General features: G+C 41.4%; 1 protein-coding gene across 3 annotated transcripts in view; it reads left to right on the forward strand.

Annotated features, from left to right (window-relative positions):
- Positions 1-1,311: 1,311 nt before the first annotated feature.
- pax5 (paired box 5) overlaps positions 1,312-25,467 on the forward strand; it is a 53,495-nt gene continuing 29,339 nt past the window's right edge. For 2 of the 3 annotated variants that reach the window (XM_006787543.3, XM_035906383.2), the window contains exons 1-5: positions 1,312-1,441; positions 16,045-16,210; positions 19,850-20,047; positions 20,719-20,783; positions 23,727-23,852. In XM_006787543.3, the coding sequence (XP_006787606.1) occupies positions 1,396-1,441; positions 16,045-16,210; positions 19,850-20,047; positions 20,719-20,783; positions 23,727-23,852 (601 nt within the window). In that variant the 5' untranslated portion in view covers positions 1,312-1,395. Of the gene's footprint in view, positions 1,442-15,980; positions 16,211-19,849; positions 20,048-20,718; positions 20,784-23,726; positions 23,853-25,467 lie in introns of those variants that run through there. The other variant, XM_087841778.1, reaches the window with a different exon arrangement.

The following is a 25,467-nucleotide window of genomic DNA, read 5'->3' on the forward strand; positions in this document are numbered from 1 at the left end:
AACTCTTTTAAAATTGCTCCTTCAAAGTGGCACTTTGGTCTTCAAGTGTCATTCTTTACACAGCCTTATGATTATTATCTGTTTGATTTTAAAAGTTGCAAATGTATCAATAAATGTAATAAATGTATTTATAATAATTTATGGGGGGAGGGGGGCATTTGCGTGTTTGGGCTTGTTGGCGAAAAGCGACAGCAAAACCTGACCGTAATAACACGAAAAGCCTACAAAGGAACACTAAATCAGGAGATCTATATCGTCAGTGTTTCACTAGACACTCTAAGAAACCCAAAGAAAGCGGTGAGTATCAGTATGAGTGGAAATTTTCAGTTGGCAAATCGATTTCTAAATTAAATGTAACGCGCTTACAGGTGTGTGTCTGACAATCAAGACTAAGAACCAGAACTATCCGTTTTGTAACAAACTCTTTTCACGAGATGCACGCAGAGGAAGACTGTACGCTCCAACTGCAGAGCAGTGACGTTAGCTGAAGTTGTAGCTCGACGTATTGCACCTGCTCCAAAGTCTCTGAGTCCGTGCGTAAAGAGCATCCTGCGTAACAGGTGTAGACCGGCACAGGAGGACAGAAGTTGGAGAAACTTCTTTGAGCACTCTTTTGGGAGACACTGAAAGGACACTAAACAGAAATCCACCTGTGAACCAACGTTTTCTTATTTCTAAGTAAAAGGAAAAAAAAGAAAAAAGCGCACTAGTTTTACGCATGGCGCTGTAATGTTACCTATCAACCTGCATAGCAATCAACCGGGAATGAATCAGAGGTATCAGAGGAAATGAATCTAACATGAAAGGGAGAAAGAGAGAGAGGGAGAGTGGGGTGTGGGCGGGAAAGTTTAGTAAAGTGGAACTTGGTAACAGATGCGAGGGAGGGGGCGCGGCCCTGAAGGGAAGGGTGGCGGTTGTAAGTTGCATGTTATGTATGCAGGGCCGTGCGCGTGCGTCGGAGCGCACGTTAATGTGTGCACGTGAGCGCGTACACCCATTGAATTTGTGTGTGCAAGCTCGTGCAGGAAAAGGACAGGACATGAGCGCACATTGAGAAAGCGGCTCTTTTACTCGGCGTGATCATTTCACGCTTCCCCCCGAAGCCTTTTTTCCACCTAAAGCGTTTAGTTGCAGCTGACTGAGCACTTGCAGGGAGTGCAATAGGGAGCGGAAGGGTCGAATTATTTCAACCTACAAGTCGCCCCAAAAGTAGGGGACAAAAAAAAAAGGGGGGGGGGGGAGGGGGGAGAGAAGAAAACTGCCCCAGAAAGGGAGAGAGATAGGGAGAGGGTGAGAGAGAGAGAGGAGGAGGAGGAGAGGGAGACGCTGGAAAAAAGTTTTTGATCTTTTTCTTTTTTCTCCCTCCATCGCCTCCCCCTGTTCTAACCGAGTAACATGGACCAGGGGCCCAAGAGTCCTGCGCTGCGGCTGGGAAGAGCAGGTAGGGTCGCACCGTCTCACTCTGGCTACATTTTTGCTCTCATCAAGAGCTAGACCTCATCTGCTTATCTAGTGAACTCGTGCTTTTCTTGCTTTTTAATTTTATTTACGACAAAACTTTTAAATTGACGTTAAAGTTTAGCTTTTTACAAACGTTTCTTTAAAAAAAATGCTTTAAAGCCGTTCTAAGTTATTAAACTTTTACAAAAACTATAAAAACGTTTTCGGGAGTTGATCTCTGCAATGAAACACTCCGTAAACTTTTGTGCTAACTTTGAAGTTTAAAATGTGCTTTAGTTGCAATGTTTTCTCTCAAGTTTGTGACTTTTGTGGACAAGTGCAGAAACTTTTAGTCTTCGTGTTGCTGTCTTTTAGAAATTCCTTAGGCTTCATTTAAAGAGATAAAGAAGATAAAAAATGTGCCTGAGTGCTGTCGGTTTATAATTTTGCTTCTTTAAAAGATATGTTTTGGTTTTATTTGCTATTTTGTATTTATTATTATTTTCGTCATTTGCTGGCAGAGAAGGAAAAGTGGCTGAAGTTGCTGGGTTTGGGTGGCATTGAGCTTCAGGTCATCTCCACGTGTTGGTCAATCACCTGATGGGGTTAGCTTAGTACCGGGTGGGTGATTAGAACTGAAAGGCAACGTGGATTTGCGCAAGATCGTGGTCCCTGTATATCTCCACGTCTCACAAATGTATGTGTAAAATGCGTCTTGTGAGGGTGGCCATGTGAGATGTTATTTGTTTTTCTAGTTTGTTAAACAGAAGTTGGCGTCTCTGGTCGTTTCAGTCAAATGCAACTCTCTAAAGGATGTGAACTCGACTCTTTCCTTCGTGTCTCCATTATTTTATTCAACAGGTTAATCTCCTATAGGCCTATTCATAAAACAGCAGGGTCTGGTACAGCAATGGATCAGGCCATCGACCTTGTTATGGCACCCAATGGATATCACATCATTTCATATTGCTGCCCGCTGTGTCTGCATTGATAAAACGTCGTTTGTCATTAAGAAACTGTGGGTAGGTGATCAGCCTCTTTGAACGGGCTCCACGCAGCTTTTTTTCCTCCAGAAAAGCAACATCTGCTTTCGTGACCCCTCCTTTTGCCTGTTAGAAAGAATATTGAAATGTACGCTCACAGATTTAAGACAGCTGTTGAATAGCATTTTTAATAGAGGTTCAGACTGCAGTTAATGCTGTTTTACGCATTCATTTATACTATATTGCGCCAAGGAGGACTTTTGAGATCATGACACTTTGTCTTGTAATATATATATATATATATTTTTTTTTATCTTGGGGTCATCCTTCTTTGAATATTTCTCTACAGATGATGCCACTGCTCTGTAAGACAAGTCAGGGCTCCTCTGCAGTCTTTTGTGGAGTGGGCCTAGCCCCTGATAAACGCTGAAAACGATGGGATTTGTAGCAATTGGATGATAGCCTTTTAGCCACTGAGGAAATCAGAGTTTAAAGGAGGGGCCCTCCCATGCTGATGTGTAAAGTCTTCTGGGCCCGGGGCCTGTACCTACGGCCTCTCCATGTTTCCTCTCACTTTAAGATACGTGCTTGGAGTACAAAGGAGAATCAATGGGGAAGAACGTGAATCTAGAAAAGCTTCTGGTAGTGCGTGAAAGAGCAAGGCTCGATTCTTTCCATTTAGCGTGGCTGTTATTTCTGTGAATTATTATTAAAACAACAACAACAACAACAACAACAACAACAACAATAACAACAACACGCAAGTCATTATCTGTCTTATAAGACATTTTCAACACCCGTATATGATGTTAGCTCCCCTTGAACTGTTTTCTGTCCACAGTAAAATACAGGTGTATTGAGAGTAATACGACCCACTCAGTGATATCGTTTCTCTGCGTATATTCTTCTGCGTCATTCTCTACCAGCCTGTTTTTATGCAGGCGCCCCGGAAACCCCGTGAACTGCTCTGGACTACTCTGACCATTCAAGCTTCATCTACAGCATTTGTGTTTTCCAAAAGTCAAAGCTGACACGCCACCGTATAAAAGTTGTTGACCAAAACGCTCACTAAACTGTGCAGAGTACACTATGTGATGCACAACCGATACCATGAAAACGGAAGAGAGAAAGAAGTGAGGCAGGGGAGGGGAGGGAGAAAGACAACCATGACCTCACATGGCGTAGCCTGCTTTAGCTTTGACCTCAAGTGCCCCATCATAGCAGAGAATCTAGGCTGATATACGGCCATGAGGGCTTTCTATTCCACCTGACAGATGACAGACTGGTCTTTACTTGCATTATGAAAGAGCCAAATGATTACAAATAGGACCATCTGATCGGGCCTGTGGGTGGGACAAGTCTCAGTGATTTACCTGCTCGGCACACGGTCGAGTTCCACCTCGGGAAGTCCAAGACGGTTCACTCTCTAGTCCATATATTTTATTTATTAGTTATGACTTTTATATTTTATAAGCAAATGAAAACTTAAGAAGAGATACGGGAGCTTTCTCATTATGTTTACAGTCAGCGGGCGTGTAATAAACGAGCTGGTGGAGTTAACATGCGCTATTAATTTTTCATTGCTTTTTCGTTTTGAGGCTCGGGCGTAAAAAAGCAAAACAGCCGAAGCCTTCTTGGCGGATAGAGGGAAAAAGGGAGAGCAGGGGTGAAAGGGGGGAACTCCTAAATAACAACAGTGGGTTCAATTTGCCTCCAAATGATTATCACAACTCCACCACATTCTTACTAACGTTTAAAAAAGTCTACAAACCCTTCACCCTTCTCCTCCTCTCCTTCCTCCTCCTCCACCACTACCACCCTCCCATCCTCCCGTTTCCAGCAGTGGAGAGGTAATGAAATATGGTAATGGTTTTGGATCCCCGGATTAAAGTCGTCCTACCCTGATTGAAGTTTTCTCCAAATTTCAAACCCTAAAGCAACAACAATTTGTATACATGATTGATTGTGTTTGGATTTTTTAATTGCTTATGTATTTAATTTGCAAATCGGAGAGACAAGAGCGACGGCTGTAATTTACTTCTGTGGGGAGAGAAGCGCTCGTGTCTATATCTCAGTAAATAAAAACAGACTGGGTGCAGAAGGAGAACGGATTCAGTGACAGAAATACGTAAAGTATCATATGGCAGGTTTTGTTTTTGAGTCTTTGTTTGGAGACCCCTCCAAGATAGCAAAATAACCTGCTCCGCCAATACAATATATATTACGAATTTAGTAGTTTATATTTACATAGAAAGTAAAATGAGATATTGTCATATTTTAAAACTAGGTTTATTTAGGCATTTTTTATACGTCACGAGGCCGGGAGATTCCCCCCCCCCCCACACACACACACACACTCTTGGTCCCACTTCAGAGAATTTTCAGTATTATCAGCGGTCCCCTGCTTTTCGACATTTTGTTCGTCTTGTGGCCTAAATTCAGGCCTGAGGTGTAGGTATCTAAATATCAAAATTAAAAAATATTACTACTACTTCTTTGTGTTTAAATTTTTTTCTATTTTAATGTTAAGAAAAATGCAAGCCAAAAAACAGAATGAGGCTCGTCTGCTGTCTGTCGTGTTTTTCCACGAGGCCTCATAACTGATGAATACTCAGCAAAGAGATGTGAAATATGAATGAGGATTAGCGTGGATGCTGAAAACAGGGTCTACTTTCAGTGGATTAAAGAAAAGAGACGTGGAATCAATGGAGATTCGTGAAAACACATTTTGTGTTTTGGATGTCTGGGTTAGTGAAACAGACAAAAAAATGTTTGATATACAGTAATCCCGTGCTGGGATTGTCCTTCCTGTTTTGGGAGATATTTTGGTCCTTCTAGGCCTTCACTGGTCTACTTGGAAGACTTAACTTAAGGTATGTTCATGGTAAAGTTCCTGTAGGCCACGTCTTGTCTTCGTGTGTATGTGTGTACGTGCATGCGCGTAAGGGCGTGTTGCCCAAGGTTGAACGCCCCCTCGTGGTTAGGTCCGCAAACATCCCGTACTGAGGAGCCAGTCTAACCAGAAAGCAAAACCCCAAAGCCTCCAAGCTTCCAGTTTTTCAGAAAAATTTCTGAAACAGCGTCAAGGTGTGTTATTTTTCATTTTAGGGATAACTTTTTATTTTCTAGTTATGCTGTACTTGAGTTTAAAGGAGCTCTCTGGGCTGATGCGCTCTTTAAAATGGGCAGAAGTGCAGATCATGAGAGCAGCAGAGGAAAGACGCTAACAACTGCAAATCAAGAAATCTGCAAATCTAAAAAAATAAATAGACTCAATCATATCACAAACTGACCTTTTCCAGTAACTGTGCATTGCCTTGAGGTACATCGAGCTCGTAGGTCTTTTGAGGATAAGCTTGACAGGTAGGCAGAATAACCTAAAGACTGTTGTGGTTGTTGTTTAGGTCTCCATTGTGACACTGACTTGACAGATTGTAACAAAAGCCGCATGCTTAATGATGCTGTTAGACAGGCAGAAATGACTTGTGCGATTCTGCCTCCTGTTTAAGTGTCTGCGAATGACTGTACAAATATATCTAATCAGAGGGGTTTATGTGTGCATGCGGCACATATGCACCAAAACGATTAAATGTCTAGACACAGGAAGAAGGGAAATAACACTTTTTAATTTGGCTCATGCTTTAGGCTATTTGCTTGGTTAATATTACCGGAGCGAGGCTTCGATATGCCCTCTCAAATCAGGTGGGACGAGCGCGTATTGAATCCCCTCTTGTAGTTTGGTGAGTAAACGCGCAGCTCGCCAATTGCTTTTTGTAAAAACCGACATCCGTTTGGATCCGCGATCAATTAGGTAATGAGTGGGAATGCATGTTTCATATGTTTTCTCCCAGTTGTTCCCCTAGCTAAAGATTTATAGCATTGTGCTGAAGGAAGAGGGAGGAAACAGAGAAAGTATGCCGGGCCAGTTGTTTTCAAAAACACTCTGACTTTAATAGGCCTGTGCTTACGTGAATATAAAGGTTTTATTTATTTTAGGTTTTTTTAAAAATTTTATTTTAATTTTTTACTTGAACACGTTTCCCAGAAAGGCTGTGGGCCTATAAAATCTACTTTTGTCCACTTACAGCTACAGTTACTCATGCAACAGAAAGATGGACACTTGCTATTTAAGTTCTTCAGCATCCCTTCATTTATAAAAGCCTGCTGCAACTAAGCCTCATTTTTAGTAATACTCAATTAATTAGCCATTTAATATTGACATGAATAAATTGAGCGCAAATGGGTATAAAGGCATTAGTTTTTTTTACTTCGTTAATTGAAATTAAACATATGATCGTCTACTCCCGGAGCCGGGCGTCCCTTCGCTGAGCCTCACCATTGGCTGACACGTAAATCTGCGGGGCGTCATTGGTTTACGGGATTCGCTCGAGCCAATCGCCATCCTCCCCCGCCCGATTCTATCTGGGGCTGGCGGTGACGTGTGGCTCGCGCTCACGCTGTGATTGGCCAGATTCCCTGTGAGTGACGGGCAGCTGGCCGGCGCGTGTAGGTTAGGGTTCCAGGGGGTTGGGAGCGCGGGCGCTGTCCGCACGAGACCAGGTCCTGAAACTCGCCGTGCGCCACCGCGGATGCTGGGCGCAGGCAGCTTTCCATTGTATAGTTAAAGAAGCCCGTTTATGTACAGACTTGAATCGCAGTCTGTGGCGTTTTTTGTGCTCTGAGCGCGGAGAAAAGTAGATCTTTTTTTTTTTAAATTTCGGAGAGAACTGTTTTTCTTCTCCGGCGTGAAAGAAATCAAAACTCACACACAAGCCCGCATCTTCGTTTGTGCAGGGTTCCTGGTCAGCAAGGAGGAGGAAGGAGAAAGAGTGACCGGGGGCTGAGAGCTGCCTTTCGTTCCTTCAAACAAGGCAACAGATATCAAGTCATCTTCAGTACCTTCTGTTGAGAAAGAGGGAGAGCGCGTCCCCCCACACACCCTCCTCCTGTGCACTTTTTCTGTATTTTCTTTTTCTTTTTGGGGGGATGTGAACCTTCAAGATGTGAGCACTTATCCGCTGTCTTTCATGGTTTTTTATGTTGATGGGAGATAACCGAGTTTTCACGTAGAAGCAACCGAGGACGATTTATCGCAAGAAGCAATGTGCAAAAAAGAACTTGGGACAAAATACAGCCGCGAGTGGATCTGTAACGAATATTTTTGTCTTTTTAAAGCTCTTTTTAATGTTTGTCTTTTTAAATATTTCTGAACAGACTGAGAGGAGAAAGTTCAGCCTCCGCCGGGTTAGTCTCAGTTCAGGGGTCACGGCCAGCGGACCGAGAAGGAGAGAAAGGAGGGAAGCTACTTTGTTTATTTTGCGTATTTATTTTTTATTTTTTGGCAAAACTTTTAACATTACCTCATTTTTTTTACGACCCGGGACTGGTGCAACTTGGTGATAATGAGAAGCTGAAGGAATGAAAGCTTACGCCGTCGTCTCCCTCCTCTGGTTTAGGAGACGCCAGAATAGACCCGCTGTTGTGTCCCATCCCCATGAGGAGGGGGCCCATCTTTGATTCATATTTTTGAGGCCGGTTCTTTCTCCCCCATCCAACTGCAAATCCTTCATTTTCAATGTTTTAATATCGTTGTACCAGTTTATCACAAAGTGTCGCCTTGCCAGCATCGTGTTTTATTTTTTAATCAAGAAGAAGAAAAAAGTTCCCTCTTTTAAAGGAAACAGGCGCTTTTCATTCATTGGAGGTCACGGTCTTTCAGTAATATTGGCCGACTGAAGCGAGGAGTCCGGTGGCATTTTTTTTAAGACTCGTAATAGCTTGCTGGGGCCCTCCAGCCCCATCTTTCCGATGGAGATTCACTGTAAGCACGACCCGTTTGCGGCAATGCACAGTAAGTGTATGCGTTTATAATTTCCTTCATCTGCATCTGCCCTGAACTGAACTGTCTCCCAGACCGACAGCTCTGCGTGCATGTGCAATAATAACAGCAAAGAGTAAAAAATAAATAAATAAATAAATAAAATTCATAATTCGAAGAACTGAAATGTCGATTTATTTGTAAGAATATATACAAAAACATATTAAAACGTGTTTTTTTTTTTGTTTTGTTTTATTTAATTTAAATATGAGCTCCCGATTTCGGAGAACTCAAAAAACAAAACAAAACAAACATTTCAGGCATTTTTTTAAAAAAATACAGAGTAAGTGTGTAATATTGGATTGTTTGAAAGTACTTTACAAATTTGTTGCGCACGCGTATCTTTAGGCTGCTTATTGCTTACTGCTGTTATTCTTTCTTATTATTATTTGAAAAAATCAATTATAAGTGACTTTACAATGTGGATATTTTCTCAGTGTTTAAATATGGACAGAAAACATTTACAAATCTTATATCTTATGAAATTATAAATTTTTTTGTATTACTTACCTTACCAATTGTTTCTAACAATTTAAAGCTGTATCATTTTTCATAAATGTGCATATTAAAATGTCAAGTAAGTGTAAATCGACATGAGTTTTGGGTAGAATGAGGAGCTGAGGGGATTTGTGAATCGTGTGATGAAATGCAGGTTGCGCACATTGTGTCGGAGTTGATGTTTTGTGGGAGATGGTTTGCTGTGTTTCCCTCTTTTGAAGCGAAGAAGTTCAGGGGTCAGAGAGGGTCGGGGAGAGGGAAAGAGAGAGAATGGGAGAGAGTGGGAGAGAGGGCGAGAGAGAGAGCGAGAGGGAGAGCGAGAGGGAGAGAGAGAGAGAGAGAGAGAGACTGGGGTAACAAAGCATGACTAAAAGCTGAACCTGATCCACAAACAGTAACCGCAGTGTTTCTGCACATAACCAGGTTAGACTGCACTTCACACACACACACACACACACACACACACACACACACACACACACACACACACACACACACACACACACACACACACACACACGGAACCGGGAGATTTTGAGATTTTATGCGAGTACCTACAAAAATAAGCCCTCGCTTTTACCACACAGCAGGACACAGTTTTATGTAGCTCAGTGTCTTGCTTGAGGACACTTCATATATATATATATATATATATATATATATTTATATATATATATATATATATATGCAGGGGAAGGTTGTGCAGAAGGAGGGGGATCAACTTTTGGTCACTCAGTCGTGACATGGCGGAGCCTGCTTTGTTTTTTCGGTTCATTTTCCCCTCTCCAAAAATGTGCTGCTGAGCACCTCTGCGTATTTATGAAGAAAGAGTCAAACAGTGATAATAGCAAAAAAAAGAAAGTCTTCTGCTAATATTAATCATTCTGAATTTGAGCACAAAACCTCTGCTGTAATTATAAGCAAAATGTCAGATTTATTACAATGTGCACTGAAACTACTGCAGTGTTTTTATTTAGGGTGTTAGGCAGTAAAGACTGAAGGCTGATGCTCAAAAAGACGTTTAAACTGTTAAATTCGCTTTTTTTTGTGTGCAAATTTACATAAACAATGTCACCCCCTAAATCAGCAGGCTGCACGGTGGCAGTACATGTTGTGTTTTCTCTTTACACTCAAAAGTCAAATAAAGCGTCCTACAAGCGTTTCAGCGTGTGGCTAATAGATTATGCGTTATATTGCACTTTAGTCCCGGAGAGAAGCCGTGTTATGTGACTGACATAGTTTCCCACGGTGTGTTGCTCTGTGGGATTTAAAAAAAAGAAAAGAAAAGAAGAAGAAGAAGGAGAAAAAAGTGCTGCACACACGTATCCAAAAGCTAGAACGAATCACGTTTCCTCTTCCCTGCCGTTTCAGCAAAGCCAATGATCCGCGGTGCTGATGGCAGCGGCGGGGCTAAAGTTATATATGTCAAAGCGCGGAGACGCTTTAAAACGATTACACCTAAAAATGTCAAAGGCAGAGAGAGAGAGGGGTCGGGAGGAATCGACTGTGACGCGTGGAAATGTTGTTGGGAGAGTTTGGATGTGCGCTCCATGCCAGTGTGGGTGTGCGTGTGTGCGTGCCAACGGGTGTGTCTGTGTACTTCACCTCATCAGGAAGTCTGTGAAGCATACGGGCCACAGACTTTTAAATGTAAAGCAGAGGCAATAACACACGATCCTAAAGTTTCATGTGTTATTGTGAGGGCGTAACAAGTGCGTGTTCGTCCCAAAAGTCTTTCCCAAATATTTTATTTGAAAAAAATCGGAGGTTTTCACCTACACGGCTGACACTTATAATTAATATTATTTTTCTTGCTATTACTTTTGCTTAAAATCTCATTCCCTACAATCATTTGCCTTACACACTTTTATAACGATGATTGATTGATTGAAACGTGAATAGCCCACATATGTGGCTCATAACAAGCCTGAGCACTCACTAACTTTAAAGAGTTATTTCTACCACGAGCAACACCATAAAATGGGGATATTTAAAATATCTATACCAGGTAATTGTGATGGTAATGAGTTGAATTTCATAATCACGCATTGTAATGGTAATAGAGGCATGCTGAATATTAAGTAGGCGAGGCCGTGGCCTACCGTAGAGACTCGCGAGTTATAGCGTAAAGAAAATATAGATCTGACTTTCTAATGCAGAGCTACACTGAGCCGGAACAATAGCAAAGAAATGTGGAAAAAATGGATTAATCTTAATCCAACAGATCGACTCAGACGCCATCGTCATAATCAGTGTCCGCTGCAAATATGAAGTTTACTTTAAATTATTTAGTTTTGGGGGACTTTTCCCTCTTTGAGTTTCTTTGAGCCTCGATTCTTCCACCAAATATTAATTATCCCTCTGTTCACGTAAAGAAAATACAAAATAGCACTATACGTCCAAAACGCCCGCCTGGCACATCTCACCGATCTATCCACTGTTTGCTCAAGGAAATTTGCTTCATCTGTATTCTCGCAGGCAACTTTCCAAACAGGTTTTCGACCTAAAGTAATTTCTAGTTGTTTTTTTCCTTCCTTTCTTCCCCCTCTAAGACAGGGAGCGGAGAAAAGAGAGAGGGGACCGGTGGCGTTTTGTCGCGATTTCTCTTTTGCTTTATTTTTGAGTCGTCAGGCCGTGACGGCCCAGATGAGAGATGAGAGAGAGAGCTATGTGGACAGAGGGAAAGAGTGAGAGAGACACTGAGGAATGTGGCTGGAAGAGAGAGACAGAGAGCCTAATGGACCTTATTTTCTGGATGGGGGAGCGCGAATATATTCTGCTTTATCTCTGTATTTCCCCCCTCCCGGAAACAGTGAATCAATCAAACGTTTAAGGTGGCGCTAGGTTCTTAAGGCAGCTCCTATAAAGGGTAAATAAATAAAATACAAGAGGGATGCATAATGACCGCTGGTCCCCTGGCAGGGTGAAAATGAAGCTGCTGTCTCTGCCAACAGCCCCACACTACCACCACCTCTGGAGACTTCAGAGGTTCAGTAGAAAGATATTTAAAAGCCAAGGCTAGTAATTTGGCAAAATCTTCATTCTGCAACAAAGTCTCCTGAGCTGCTGATTGAATTTCTGTGAGCAAGTGGTTAATTTGCTTGGTCAGAGGGATGAATTACTGGCATCTGTCAGTAAACCCACCCAGCTGTGGGAACATCAGCCCGGGTTTCTTCTGTAATTAGTTTTAAGGACAAGAAAGGAAATCATTTCTTCTAAAATTAGGAGAAACGTCTGAGTTCTCTTACTCAGCCTTGCTCTGGGCTAGCACCGTTCACCTCTCCAGCCTAATGCCTAAACATGGCACATAACCCTCTGAAATGAGAACTTGTACAGCGTATTCAGAGAATTACGCTACTGAGGCCGATAAACAAATGCTTTTTATAGATTTGCGTTTCTCCCTATCAGTATTTATGGGCTTAGAAAAATAAATTTCAAACACATAATCCACACAGCCTACCCCAAGAATGGTGAGAGTCTGAACGCCTAATACCAACAGTAAATACACAGATAAGTGAATAAATAGTTATCGGGAGGTTTTTGTAGGTCACAAGTCATTCCTCTCCATCTCTTTACAAAGCAAGGCGTATTTCATGCCCTGGCCCAGATAGGAAGGGTGAAAGGAACCATTTCATTTACTCTTATCTGAGGAAGAGGGAGGGAGGGGGAGCGAGGGAGCGTCTTCTCTGCAGATACCTTTGGTCAGGAGGAAGTAGCGCAGTAGGCTTCTATAAACCATTCTAGAAAAAAACGTTCTTTTATTCCTTGAGAGGTTATAGGAAATAATAATAAAGAGAGGAGGAGGAGAAATGCATTTACACATTTAGACAACCTTATAAGGTATTCACAGAATGTAAGAAAAGAGTCAGAGAGCTGACTTTCTCCAGTGGAGGTCAGCTGACTCTTTCTTGCTTTGAGGAAGATCTGAAACTGTACGTGTGTGAGATGTCTCTGCAAATGCTGTACAGGACTGGACAGTGAGCATTCCCAGTAAAGTCTTATGAATCCGCCACAGTAGATCAACAAATTGATCCCTTATTACAAAAACAGTAGGGTCAGGGGTGCACTGTAGGCTCCAGGAGGGTCAACTGACTGCCTATGAATGACTATGAGCAGGCTCATCTCTTCTACTTAAATTCTTATTATGAATTTTCTGATAAATACATAAAATCTGTTCACGTGTTTTACAAAACGTATGGTTGGGAAGTTTACTGGAGGAATTAAGGGTGATAAAGGGGGCTATGATGTTGTAGCCCACCGGAGCAAATTTGTAAATTGTTATTTTGGATGTTTTAAATAAAACTAGTTCCATTTGACTCGTTACTGTGTATGCTTTCAAGAGCAATGAGTTCACAGTACCCTTTAATATGAAAATAGCCTTTGAAAGCCAGAAATGTCCTTAATGGGAAATAAAACAGAGCACACTGAACAGTTGTGAGGTACAAATTCGTATTTTGGAAAATAAAATAGATAATAAACATCAAGAACTCATGAAGAGCTTATCACGAGGATAAAACACGTTTCTTATTTCAGATGAATGGTCCTCTTCATTCAGCCACTGCTATATCTCAACGTAACATTACTCTATTATTAGCCATCTGAAATATAATGAAAGCACGAAGAAACCTTTTGCATACAGAACATAAAAAAAACATGGTACCTCAGCACTGAATGATTTGCAAATCTACTGTTAAGTTAATAAAAAGGGGTGAGATTTAACATTTCTTATTCATAGAGTTAGAGCAGACAGGGACCTTTAGTCTCTGTTCTACAGTAAATTTCCCAAAAGCTCCGACATTTTGATGAAGTGTGACTCACTAGTGTCTACAGTACATCATTCAAATCTGTGTGAAGTCTTCCGAACTCTGTCCTTCCAGTTTGTTATAAATTTAGGACATCCAAACCCAGGATAGTAACACATCTGATGCTATACAAAGCAAACAGTCTTCAGAAGCTTTGCAGTACTTCCCCCGATGAATCCACTAAACGTGTAGAGCGGAAATATGAAAAATGACAATACATAAGCGCTAATTGGGTGAATGACTTCTTTGATTGAACAGGTTTAAAAGTAAATAACAAATCGATTAAACACAGCTGATGGTAAAGTTCATGCTGCTTGTCTCTGAGCTGTGGCTGAGCCCAGCTCACAGGGTCATATTACTCTGCCTTCGTTTTCCTGTCTTTCATAAAGAGCGATTGCTTTTCAAATTGTGCTCTGCAGCAGACGTCTGCATAATGAGACTTCTTCTATCTGAAAAAAAAATAAAGCAGTAAGGAAGCGAGTCGCCGTCCACGTTAGCCATTTGGAAATAGCTTTGTTTGATTTCACAGAATGAGACTCTCCACTCTTCACATTTTTGTATTTATCTCCCCTGTATTGACCTATTTATATTTATGCTGGGGAAAGCTGTGAAAGTGTGTGTGTGTGTGTGTGTCTTTCTATATTTTATGCTGATGGAGAGAAGTTGAGGACAGGGGGACAGGTTCAGGGGACAGCATGGTGTTTTAGGGGGTATCCCTGCTGGGGTAATGTGTTTAAAATCTATTACCCCCACAGCTAGGATTAGTGTGTGTGGGAGAGTGTGTGTCTGTGTGTGTGTTTCCCCTAAAGACGTAATCACTATGGTAATACAAAAGCCAGTGGATTAAATGGTTGAAAAAAAAAATTATTTCATTTAAACTTCGCCTTTGGAGGGAAACACACACACACACACACACACACACACACACACACACACACACACACACACACACACACACACATATATACATATATATATGTATGTATATATATGTATATATATATATATATATATATATATATGTTTAAGAAACCTGGGGAACCAGTCCTGATCTTTCTTACTGTTTTCTGCTCACATGCAGCACTTCTGTTGGTGGATGCTGTGGTTTAATCATTTACCTCAAATTCCAGGATTCTGACCTGGCCCGGCTCACGGGGTCTCACAGCGTGGTGTTGACAAATGTATAAATGTTGTAGTCTGTTTAAGTGCATCTTCTGTGATATGCTGCTGACCTGCTCAAAATGTATTTCCAGTCAGTAGAAACTTGGATATTTTCTACTATAGGAAAGCTGAAAGAAACTACATGGACACAGATCACGTGCATATATATAAATTACTCTCCTTTGCAGTTTTGCCCTTGTCAGTTGTGGCTGCTGTTTAAATCTGTTTATGCAACTTTCTAATAGACGGCTGTGGTTTTCTGTGACTTATGGATACAGAAGAAGTTTATTCAATTATGCAAAGGTTCAGCTAGTCTTTTCTTCTATTCTACTTTTGCTGCCTTTCATTCATTTCCTTATACTTTCATCCCTTCATCCCTCAGAGGGAATATTAGCGGTGTCTTTTGCTAAGGGGCCAAGGCAAGGCCTTGGTCAATAATTAATTAAAATCCCTTCATTTACTCAAAATCTTTGCTTAGCCTGCCCCTGGTGAAATTGGGCAAAGTTTGCACTTTGGAATAGTATTATTATGCTGAGCAGGATAAATCACAGGCGGGAGAGAAAACAGATGTATTTGAGATAGTAAATTAACTAAGCTAAGCCAGCTAAGCCAAGGGCCAACAGCTGTGGGACTGCAGCCTAGAAAGTGTTGCTGAAGTAACTATTTCTCAGGCAAACAAATGTAAATGTACAGAAACAAGCTGTTAATGGCACAGATCCAGCATCAATTTACTGAATGTGAAGTGATGGTATTAAAATAAAGCTCATTGAGTGTTTAAGTAGAATGGAAAAGCACTATATACAAACCAATCAATTGACCGTTTCCCAAAATAGAGGAAGTAGATCTAACTGCTGCGCTGCAGACTAGTGCTGATATGAGGTGTAAAGATAGTCTGAAATGCCCTTAAACAAGCTGTTTTTTGCTGCTACTTTATACAGTGAAGCTGTTAAGTTTTTGTGTTCTTCTGTCTGATATTGTTTTGACCTTTAACTTGAACCAAGTCTTTGTCAGTCTTTGATATGCGAGTATAAGGATAATGGATCAATTTGTATGTTTGATTGTGTTGAAAAAGTTATATCCAAGATCTTTGACTCTTGCCTATCCAACTGTCTGTCATGTATCAAGAATATAATCAGAGGAAATGAGAGGAGAGTCCTTTTTTTTTGTTGCATATCGAGTTAGATTTCAAGGTTATCTTTGATTTCAGTGCAATTTTTTATGCATTTCTTTCTGTTGTTCCTCATTGGCTTCTTGCCCATCTCAAATTCTCATTCTCTTCTAGGACATGGTGGCGTGAACCAGCTTGGAGGTGTGTTTGTAAATGGCAGACCCCTCCCAGATGTAGTTCGCCAGCGAATAGTAGAACTTGCCCATCAGGGGGTTCGGCCGTGCGACATCTCACGCCAGCTACGAGTCAGCCATGGATGTGTCAGCAAGATACTGGGCAGGTAAGAAGCCGACAAGCACCTACACTCGTGTGTGTTCTGGGGTGATCAAAACACATCAACCTCCTCCTTCAGTACTTTAAAGGATCCCTTTTCACAATAGGTTAACCTTTAAACTATGCAGTGGAAGACCAAGTATCTTCACCTTTACTTGTTAGATTTATTTGTGTTTTTCTGGTTAGTTTTTTTTTCATCAGGTGAAAAGAACACACACAGGTGAACCAGCCTGTGTCAGACTGAAGCTCCTGTAAGGTCATACTGACTCCTTTGGTGTCAGTTCTGCTGTGTTCTTCAGTTTCCTCCACATGCACAAGCTGCGTTTTCCAAAGTGCCTCCATTTTCGCTCTGCTTCTTACTTCTCTCACACGGTTCTCTGCTCTTTTCTTGCTTTTCACCTTCCTCTCCCCTCTCCTTATATCCTGTATTTTTTTTGTCCCCCCCACCCCCCATATTTCTGTGTCTCTCCTCACTCCCCCTTTTCTCTCTCTTTCTGTCTCTCCCTCTGCCTTTTCAAAGCTAAATTCAAGAGTAAATCCCTGTTCGTTCCGTCCCTCAGAGAAGAAAGGGGGACAAAAGGGAAAAGATTCATCACTTTTTGGAATTAGCATCAAAATGAAAGTGGCACCATATTTCTGCACCAAAAAAAGACAGAGGGAGATGGAGAATGGGAGAAAGACATGAACAAGGGACACAATCAAAAGGGAAAAGGCGTGTTAAAGAAGACGAGTGCAGGAAAAAGAAAAACGAATGAGAGACAGAGAGACCATTTGTGAGGACGGAGGGGAAGGATTAGCTACAGCGACCCTCAGCTATATCAAAAAATGTGCTGCTCATTGTTCTCCCATGCCTCTCTTTCTCCGTCTCTCTCTTTCCGTCTTTCTCTCTCTATCTCTCTCTCTTTCTCTCTCTCTCTCTCTCTCTCCCCTTTCCTGGCCGTTCAACTCACTGAAGCGTTACCGTGAGGGGGGGAGGAGGGGATCGAGGGATGGAAGGAGGGAGGGAGGGTTGTTTTATCCTCTCCTCTCTCTCTCTCTGGTGCCAGCAGAACAAAAACACCAACTCTACCACCCTGTGTGTGTGTTTGTGTGTGTGTGTGTGTATTGGCTCATCGTTGTGCAGATATCAATAACTACGCTCGTTTATTCACCAATGATTCAGCTGTGAATAATTTAAATAGTTTTCCATTTGAAAATAGATTGTTTTTCCTTTAGCTGTGTTTATACTCCAGCTGTGAATAGTCAAAAATGTGGAACACACACACTCACCCCCCCCCCCCCCCCCCCCCCCCCCACACACACACACACAGAAAGAAAGACAAGGAAGTGCACATTTACAGGAACTCGCATCTTCACGGAGGAAAGGATTACTCTACCGTACAGTGGAGAGAGAGAGGGAGAGAGAAGAGCAGCAGCAGGTTTAAGACTGACTGACAGCTTGCATCCACACACAGCATCCCCCCTTTTTTCTGCAAGCTGTGTAGCGCATTTGCTGTCCTCCCACCCCCTGTCCCCCCATGCCCCTTCTGCATGCAAATACATTCATGACATAGCCATGGTGGACATGAAACGGTTGTGTGAGTGCGCCCCGTGTGCACATGTGTGTGTGTGTCGGTGCCATCCTCTTCCTGCATCTGTGTAATAACGTGAAATTGCTTAAGAGAACAGAAGCCGATCGCGGGACGAGTCAGGCCCTAAAAATGTTGCGTGACAGGTGTTTGAGCTTATTGCATTTAGCCTTTCAGCTGACTCTGACATCTGCAGCGAAATCGGCAACATTATGTAACTGGCAGTGAGGGTTTTAGCACGCCTTGATTTAACAAGGTGTATTCCAACGAGAGCAGAGTCTCTGTTTGCGAGAAGGAGCTGAGCAAATCAGTCAAAGATACAAAATGAAACAGAAATAAAGAAAACTAAACAAAAGGATCAAATTTACAGAAAGATTCCCTAGAATTTGCAGTATATTTGACCAGCATTATCTGACCGGTGTGACCGTTTTCTCAGCTGAATAAATACAAAGTCTTTGATACAAACTCTATCCACACACAGATTATAAATACACAGTGCAATCATTAAATCTTCAAGGTGCTTTCAAGAGGAAATATTTCCACGGCAATATTTCGATTTAATACAGAACCTTTTTGGATTTTAAACCTATATAACAGACACATCTGGACCTCATCTGGGGTACTTTCCACAGCTGCTGGGCAGGTACATCCCTGGAAAGTATTATGTGGCCAAAAATATCCCAAAAGTTATGACACAACTGGCATCAGGCTCATTTTAAGGAGAACTGTGACTGAATTCACATGTGGGCAGATATGAGCCACCTTTGGGCCAAACATTCATTGCATTCTGAGCAATGCAATATTCATAAGTCCATGCTGCGCATGAGCACTGAAGCTGTTTTTGCGATCTTCCCTGTTTTATGCGATGTGATTCCTCGCCACATTCAAAAGATCAGCCCAAATCAACACGGAGTTTCAATTGTCAGAATTACCCAAATAAAAAGTTCTGTTTGAAATTCAAATTAAATTAAAAAAAAAAAGATGCAGCTGATGGAGGATTAGCAAATAATCACACCCATTTCATAGCTCAAATTAAGCAAGAATCACAAGTGATCAAAAAATTTGGACACTAAGAAGATTTACAGGCCACAAAAACTATTTTAATTGACATGGCAACATGACAGACTGTGTGTGTGTGCGTGGAGGGGGGGGGGGGGGGGGAGTAGCTGTCTATCATGAGTGGAAAAAAGACCTTAGACAGGAGGAGCATGTCCGATGTTTGGTGTGTAATCCAGAAATAAGTCCTGACCACAGGAGGGAAGGTCATTCCTCTGTTGGAGAGCTTGAAGGGAAAATAGCTGAGTCCAAGTGGAGCAATGTTCAAACCACCACCAAGAGAGGTGAAGTAAAGGGGCAGTAAAGCAGAAAGCTGCTTTATGTTATATCTGGGTTCTTTGGAGTCTAGATTCCTCTTCTGCTCGATTTAGCAGTGAAACAGAACTCTGAATAATTATTTCAGCATTTTTGATGCTGTAACAGAAATGACCTGGCCACTTTTCAGCTTCAATAGGTGAAAGAAGAGGAGTTAAAGGATAAGGACACCGATATGAGAAAATTATTTTTTAAAAAATCCTTCACATTTGTATCTTATTCCTCTCTGCCACTGACCTACATTGTTGTCCATTCGCTGTTAAAAACACAGAAAAAAAGCCACACTGTTGGGCTCTGTGTTGGTTTATTCACTGTCCTCGTGCTGTAAAGAGCCTTGAGATCTGACTCCACACCTGTTGATGTATATTTGAGAAAATGAGGAAAGTATAGAAGAGCACCAACCTCATGCTTTTAGAAAAATGCATGTTCAGATTCTTATTATTGCCTATAATCATGAAATATTTTCAGATGTGGCGGCACAATCGTGATTAAGTACTTTAACCCAACTAAACTCGGCCTTGTTTCTCTTTTATGTTTTTTTAATTAAAGTTTTTTTTTTCAGGTTTGGATTTGGTACATTTTAATAAGGAGCTGTATGCATAAAAAATAAAATAACTAAAAACAGAATTTACAGATTTCATATTCAATATGATTTTATTAACTTGTTCCTCTCCGTATGATCAATGCAAGTGTCTTTTAATTGGCAGGTACTATGAAACGGGCAGTATCCGCCCTGGGGTAATTGGGGGATCCAAACCAAAGGTTGCTACACCAAAAGTGGTCGACAAAATTGCCGATTACAAACGCCAAAACCCCACCATGTTTGCCTGGGAGATCCGGGACAGGCTCCTAGCAGAGAGAGTTTGTGACAACGACAGTGTTCCCAGCGTCAGCTCTATTAACAGGTACGACGGTCTGTATGCTTTGTGTATGTTTGTTTGAGTTTGGGCGTATAGCAACAGGTACAGCCTATTGGTAGAGCTCAGAGCAATATAATACTCTGTGTTTTATGTGTGTGTGTGCCTGTGTGTGAGTCTGGGAGTGGAAAAGAGAATAGTAAAGAGGCCCCAGTCTCCATATGTATGAAGTGGCTGCAGCTCAGTGGTTCAACACGATGGTACAATGACAACCCTTTCCCCTGAGCATAGAAGCAGAGAGAGAGAGGGAGGGATGGTGAAATAAGAGAGAGAAGGAGTGAGCAAAAGAGGCAGACAAAAGGGAAGGAAGGTGTGTGGGGGTAAGGAAAGAAACAGACACAAAAGGAAAGGAAAGAAAGGAAAAGGGAGAAAAGGAAATGAGAGGAGAGGAAAAAAGGGGAGGAAAGGAAGAAAAAGGAAAGGAAAGAGGAAGAAAAGGCTTGCATGAGCAGCCAAGCAGGAAGTGTGAGGCCCCTCTGCCATGTCAGCCTGCCTCAGCCACTTCACACACACACACACACAGACACACACACGCACAGACACATATACACAGTTTTGCTCCCACGATGGTCATGTTCTCTCTGTCACTCAGGATCTCTCTCACGCACACTCACACAAACCACTTCACACACACTAATATCCCCTCTCTCCTCCTGCAGGATCATCCGGACTAAGGTTCAGCAGCAGCCTGGTCAAACGGGCTCAGTGTCGGCTCACAACCTAGGTAGGTTGCTGTTCGAAAATCCTGTTTCCAGCCATCAAAGCCAATTTTTTTTTTTAACAAAAGAAGTGTTTTTGTGTAAATCTCTCCGGAGAGGATCCTCTGTGCTGAACAAGAAAACAGAGTTTCTGGACCTGTGTGAAGACAGTATGCGATGCTATGTGCCACAAAGTTCCAAATCTACATTGCATCCTTACAGTCAGCTTTAGATTGTCATTCTCCATGTAAGAAGTATGTTTAGGGTTTGTTTCTTTTTTACCAGAGTTTTGTGTGATGGTCAGGTTCATTTTGCCTTTTTGGGCCAACCGAGAGCTGACTGAAGAACGAGTAAGGTAGGGTACGATCAAACAAAGGTGACCGGCTGGATATAAAATAATAGTTACATATTAAGCTTTCATATTCTTGGCCCATCCGCTATGACGTCTTTAACCGAAAGCACACTGGTAACATTATTACAGTAGTGTACAATGTAACTATTAAGACGTACAATAGTCCCAATAACAACAATCAAAGGCATCCATGCCGTGAAACCATATCATCCTAAATATAGCTGTTTCATAAATAAGTCAACAAAAATGCTCAAGTCATTGTAATATCAAAGCATTAGAGATCTTTATCAGTTCCTTCTCAAATGGGTACTAGATTAGTAACACTGGCAAGCATTTAACTCTTTGATTATTGGAGGTTATGATTGGAAATTGATTATTTACAATGATATTCAAGTTCAAAGCGAGGATGCACCTGGTGAGGCACACTCTCACGGGCTAGAAAAGATCATATTTACGGTTTCTCAGTTATCACCAAATTTTAAAAAATTGATCAATAAACACATTATAACAAGTCCAGTACTATTACTTATCTAGGTTAATGGACTTCTTGTGACCTATGCACCAAACCTTACACTATGCATATTCATAAACACATTTTTTTTCATCCATATTGCTACAAGCAGTGATTGGTGGGGAAGGATACACAGCTTTCTGCCCCCTTTGTCAGATTAATTCAGCTGTGTTTTGTTTGAGCAACATAGTAGTTTGAAAATAAGTTTGAGTATATTAGCAACAGGTAAACTTTTAGTTTAGAGTTAAAATTATGTTAAGTGCAGCTGGATGAGATCCAAAACCTGACAAATATTGAAGGACTTATCGGACGGTTCTCATTATATATTTTTAATAAAGGACCCGTAACCTTTGTCAGTATACAGTTAATTATTCTGTTAGACACTGAAAGACTATATCTGTGGCATCTATGGCTTGAACATTATTTCCTTTTATTCGATGAATATCGCAGCGTACACACAGATACGATAGCCTTTCTCTCTCTTCCTCACTTTGCCCTGCAGTGGATTGTGTTTCAGAGTCTCTCATATCTTCATAATCGCACATTGTCTATTAATCTAAATTAATTTCACACACACTGCTCCCTGACTCCTGCCTTTTACTCACATTTAAGCGACACACACACACACACACACACACACACACCCTAGATGCAGTGAGACGCACATGCACACGCTTACAGATTACACAGATAAATGGGTCCCACTCCCAGGCGGAAAATTGAACATTTGGATTTGCAGAATAAAAGCGTTACGTTCTGATAAAAAAAGAGTGAAAAGAAAGAGAAAGGAAAATCAGATAATTGAAGTGCTAAATCAAGTGATGGGAAAAGGAGGGATATGCATTCATTATACTCTCCTTGTCGTTAGCGAAAGAGTAACGGCTTGAAGGGACTTTGATCCTCTGGTTTACCTGCCTTTTTTTACCCCCTCCTTCTTCTTTATTGCCATTTCAGTCTTGTCTTTCTCTGTTTGGGGGGTCTGCTGGGAGAGGGGATTAGTATGTCTGTCTCCACACCTTTCTGTCCCTCCTGGGATACCATACTGTCACTCAGCCCCACGTCCGCTTACAGGGGTACAGATAAGGGACCAAGAAGTGAGCGACTGTATGTTTAAGCCTGTCCCTGCGTGTCAGGAGGTTGCAGGATGCGTGTGTGTGTGTGTGTGTGTTACTGAAGCGGTGACAAGTATGTCGCTGTGTCACCTGGCAAAGAACTTGTCTCCTCCAGGGGGAAGATTAAAGGAAGAGACAACAAAGAGCAAAACACTAACAGAGGCTGGTCTTTTGTGTCTTTTCCTTTAGTTTCAATTTAGCCAATACAACCGAGTGAAATTTAGAGAGATAAAATTGACTTTTATTATTTTTAAAAAAAAAGAAGAATAATTAAGATTTACATTGTGTGGCAATCATGCTGAGGTGTATGCCACAAATATATGAATAAGGACACTTGATTGTTGTTTTTCAAGCCTGAAAAGCATCCGCACACACAGACACACAGGAGAATTTCTCAGAAAGAGCTTTGTGCACAAAAACTATAGCTTACTGTTTATTTTCAATTAAATATTTGTGCTTTCAAATGAGATCCAAAGACACATGCAAATATATTGGATTCAGTTCATTTTAGTGAGTGTTTATAGAGTTTTGTGACACAGTACATTAAAATATGCAGTCTGTGATATTTCAGCAACAGCCAGAAATTCATAAAACACTTTGCTGTCTTCTTTTTCTTATCCTTTTATCTGAGATGTGATCATAAAGTAAAACCATGAACATTTTAAAAAACACACTCTTTTCTTTATAGTAGAACAAGCTACACTCACTTTGCAGTTCTTTATGTTTTATTATTTTATTTTTTTATTGAAAGCAAATGTTTCAGTGAGTTAAAGAGTCACTTAAGGCCTTATGCCTTTTTAATAAAACCATACAGCTTACAAGAGTAAGTGTCCACATAACACAGTAAATGTGTTGTGCTTTCCCCCCATTTTATTTTACAATACGACTCTGAGATTAAGTAATTCCTCATTTCAGTCATCAGTTTTTTGGGTGTTCTTTTGCTTTCTCAGTATATCCTTTAAAGTGTTGGCATTGTCATGTGATCTGTCTGCAGCAACGTCCGTGCCAGCCACACAGGTCTCAGCAGTGACCAGCGACTCGGCCGGCTCCTCGTACTCCATCAGCGGCATTCTGGGTATCAGCTCAGCTGCTGATGTAGGCAAGAGGAAGAGGGATGAAGGTGAGCAAACAGTTATGCTTTGTATATGTCCCACTTTGTTAATTTTTCCTGGTGGATGCACAAGGCACACGAGAATCTAACACACGAGCAACAGCAACGGGACATGTGAATAAAACATCTTCATTGAGGAACGCAGATTTATTTACTAACAGTGTTTCATGGGATAGCAACCCGAGAGGCCAGCTTATGCACGCACTATCGATCATATACTTCTGTCATACTTGATCAATGTTGCATGCTAATGTATATGCGAGCTTGTGTATGTGGTCATAGGTAATGGATGTATATATTTGTGTACGCTGATATGCCTCCACGTGTTTGCCTGATTGTGTGTGTGTGTGTGGGTGTGTGTGGGGGGGGGTGTCAGTGGCATTAAAAAGCCATCACACAGACGGTCTCCTACGGTAAATGAGACAGGACCAGATGTCGGAGCGAGAGGGGGTGACAGAATGCCACTGGGGGCTATTTCGCTCTCTCTCTCCCTGACACACACACACACACACACACACGCACACAGATACAGTGTGGGATCCTTTTTCCCACTGCTGATGAATTTTCAGAACACTCCAGCAGGTTCCAGGTGAATCCCAGGTGCACCTTGATATGCTCGGATTCAGCCCACTTAACCATCAGTAGAGTACAAAGACTTTAGACCCAACGCAGACATAGAGACATACACACATATACCACTGATGCACTGGATCAAAGTTTGACTTGCTATGTGAACAGTTTGTCCATTGATAAATGAGGTTTTAGCTCAATCAAAAATAACAACAAATTGCACTCTCATCCTGTTCAGTGATCATCCGCTGGTTGGGGTTTCCTACGTCTTTCTGTTCCAACTGCATAAAACGTCCACATATGTTACAAAGTTAAGGTTGAGGTAGAAGATTTGGTGTATCCATAAAAGCAAAATGTGACATAGTGTTCTAAAAACAGGCTTAAACACCCGGTGAAGCTTGAGACACACTCTAGACTTTAAAAACTGGGGCAGACAAAGAACCTATACGATGAGGAAACTGCCTTTTCTCACATTAACACTTGAAACAAATGTAAAATGGCAATTTTCCCTCACATTTTCCACATTTCGTATTCATTAAGTTATCTCGCATGCACACCTTGACTTACCTTGATGTGCATGTAGAAGAAGAGAAACGAATCAAATTCAAATGTTTTAGATATATTCGGTTAAATTTTACACTAAGTTTGATGGGACTCTGATTTTAGTTGCTGCTCTTGAATAAGATCAGAGCACTCGCACAGAGCACAGTGATTGTCATGTCCACATTTTGGCTCACTGACAGAGTAAAGAATGAAAGATTAACAGTTAGTGATCATAAGTCTGAACGGCTACAGTGAAACTGGTCTCTGACTGATTTCATCCATGCCTCTTTGACATAAATAATATGAAGTATTAATCCACCCCATTCTGTGCTGTATTGTCTTCAGCAGAAACTCTGCAGTCAGATCTGTTGCTGAAGGAAAGTATCTGTAGCCTAATTAGCGGTATTATTGTTTCACTTTGTTCTTTATGTGCACGACACACTACACCATGTGCTACATGTGTGGTCTGTCTGCCGGTTTTCTATGACTGCCGCTGGACTTTCCATTTCAC

Source organism: Neolamprologus brichardi, chromosome 6 (assembly GCF_056152115.1).
Source record: "Neolamprologus brichardi isolate AB-2024 chromosome 6, ASM5615211v1, whole genome shotgun sequence".
Taxonomy (NCBI): Eukaryota; Metazoa; Chordata; class Actinopteri; order Cichliformes; family Cichlidae; genus Neolamprologus; species Neolamprologus brichardi.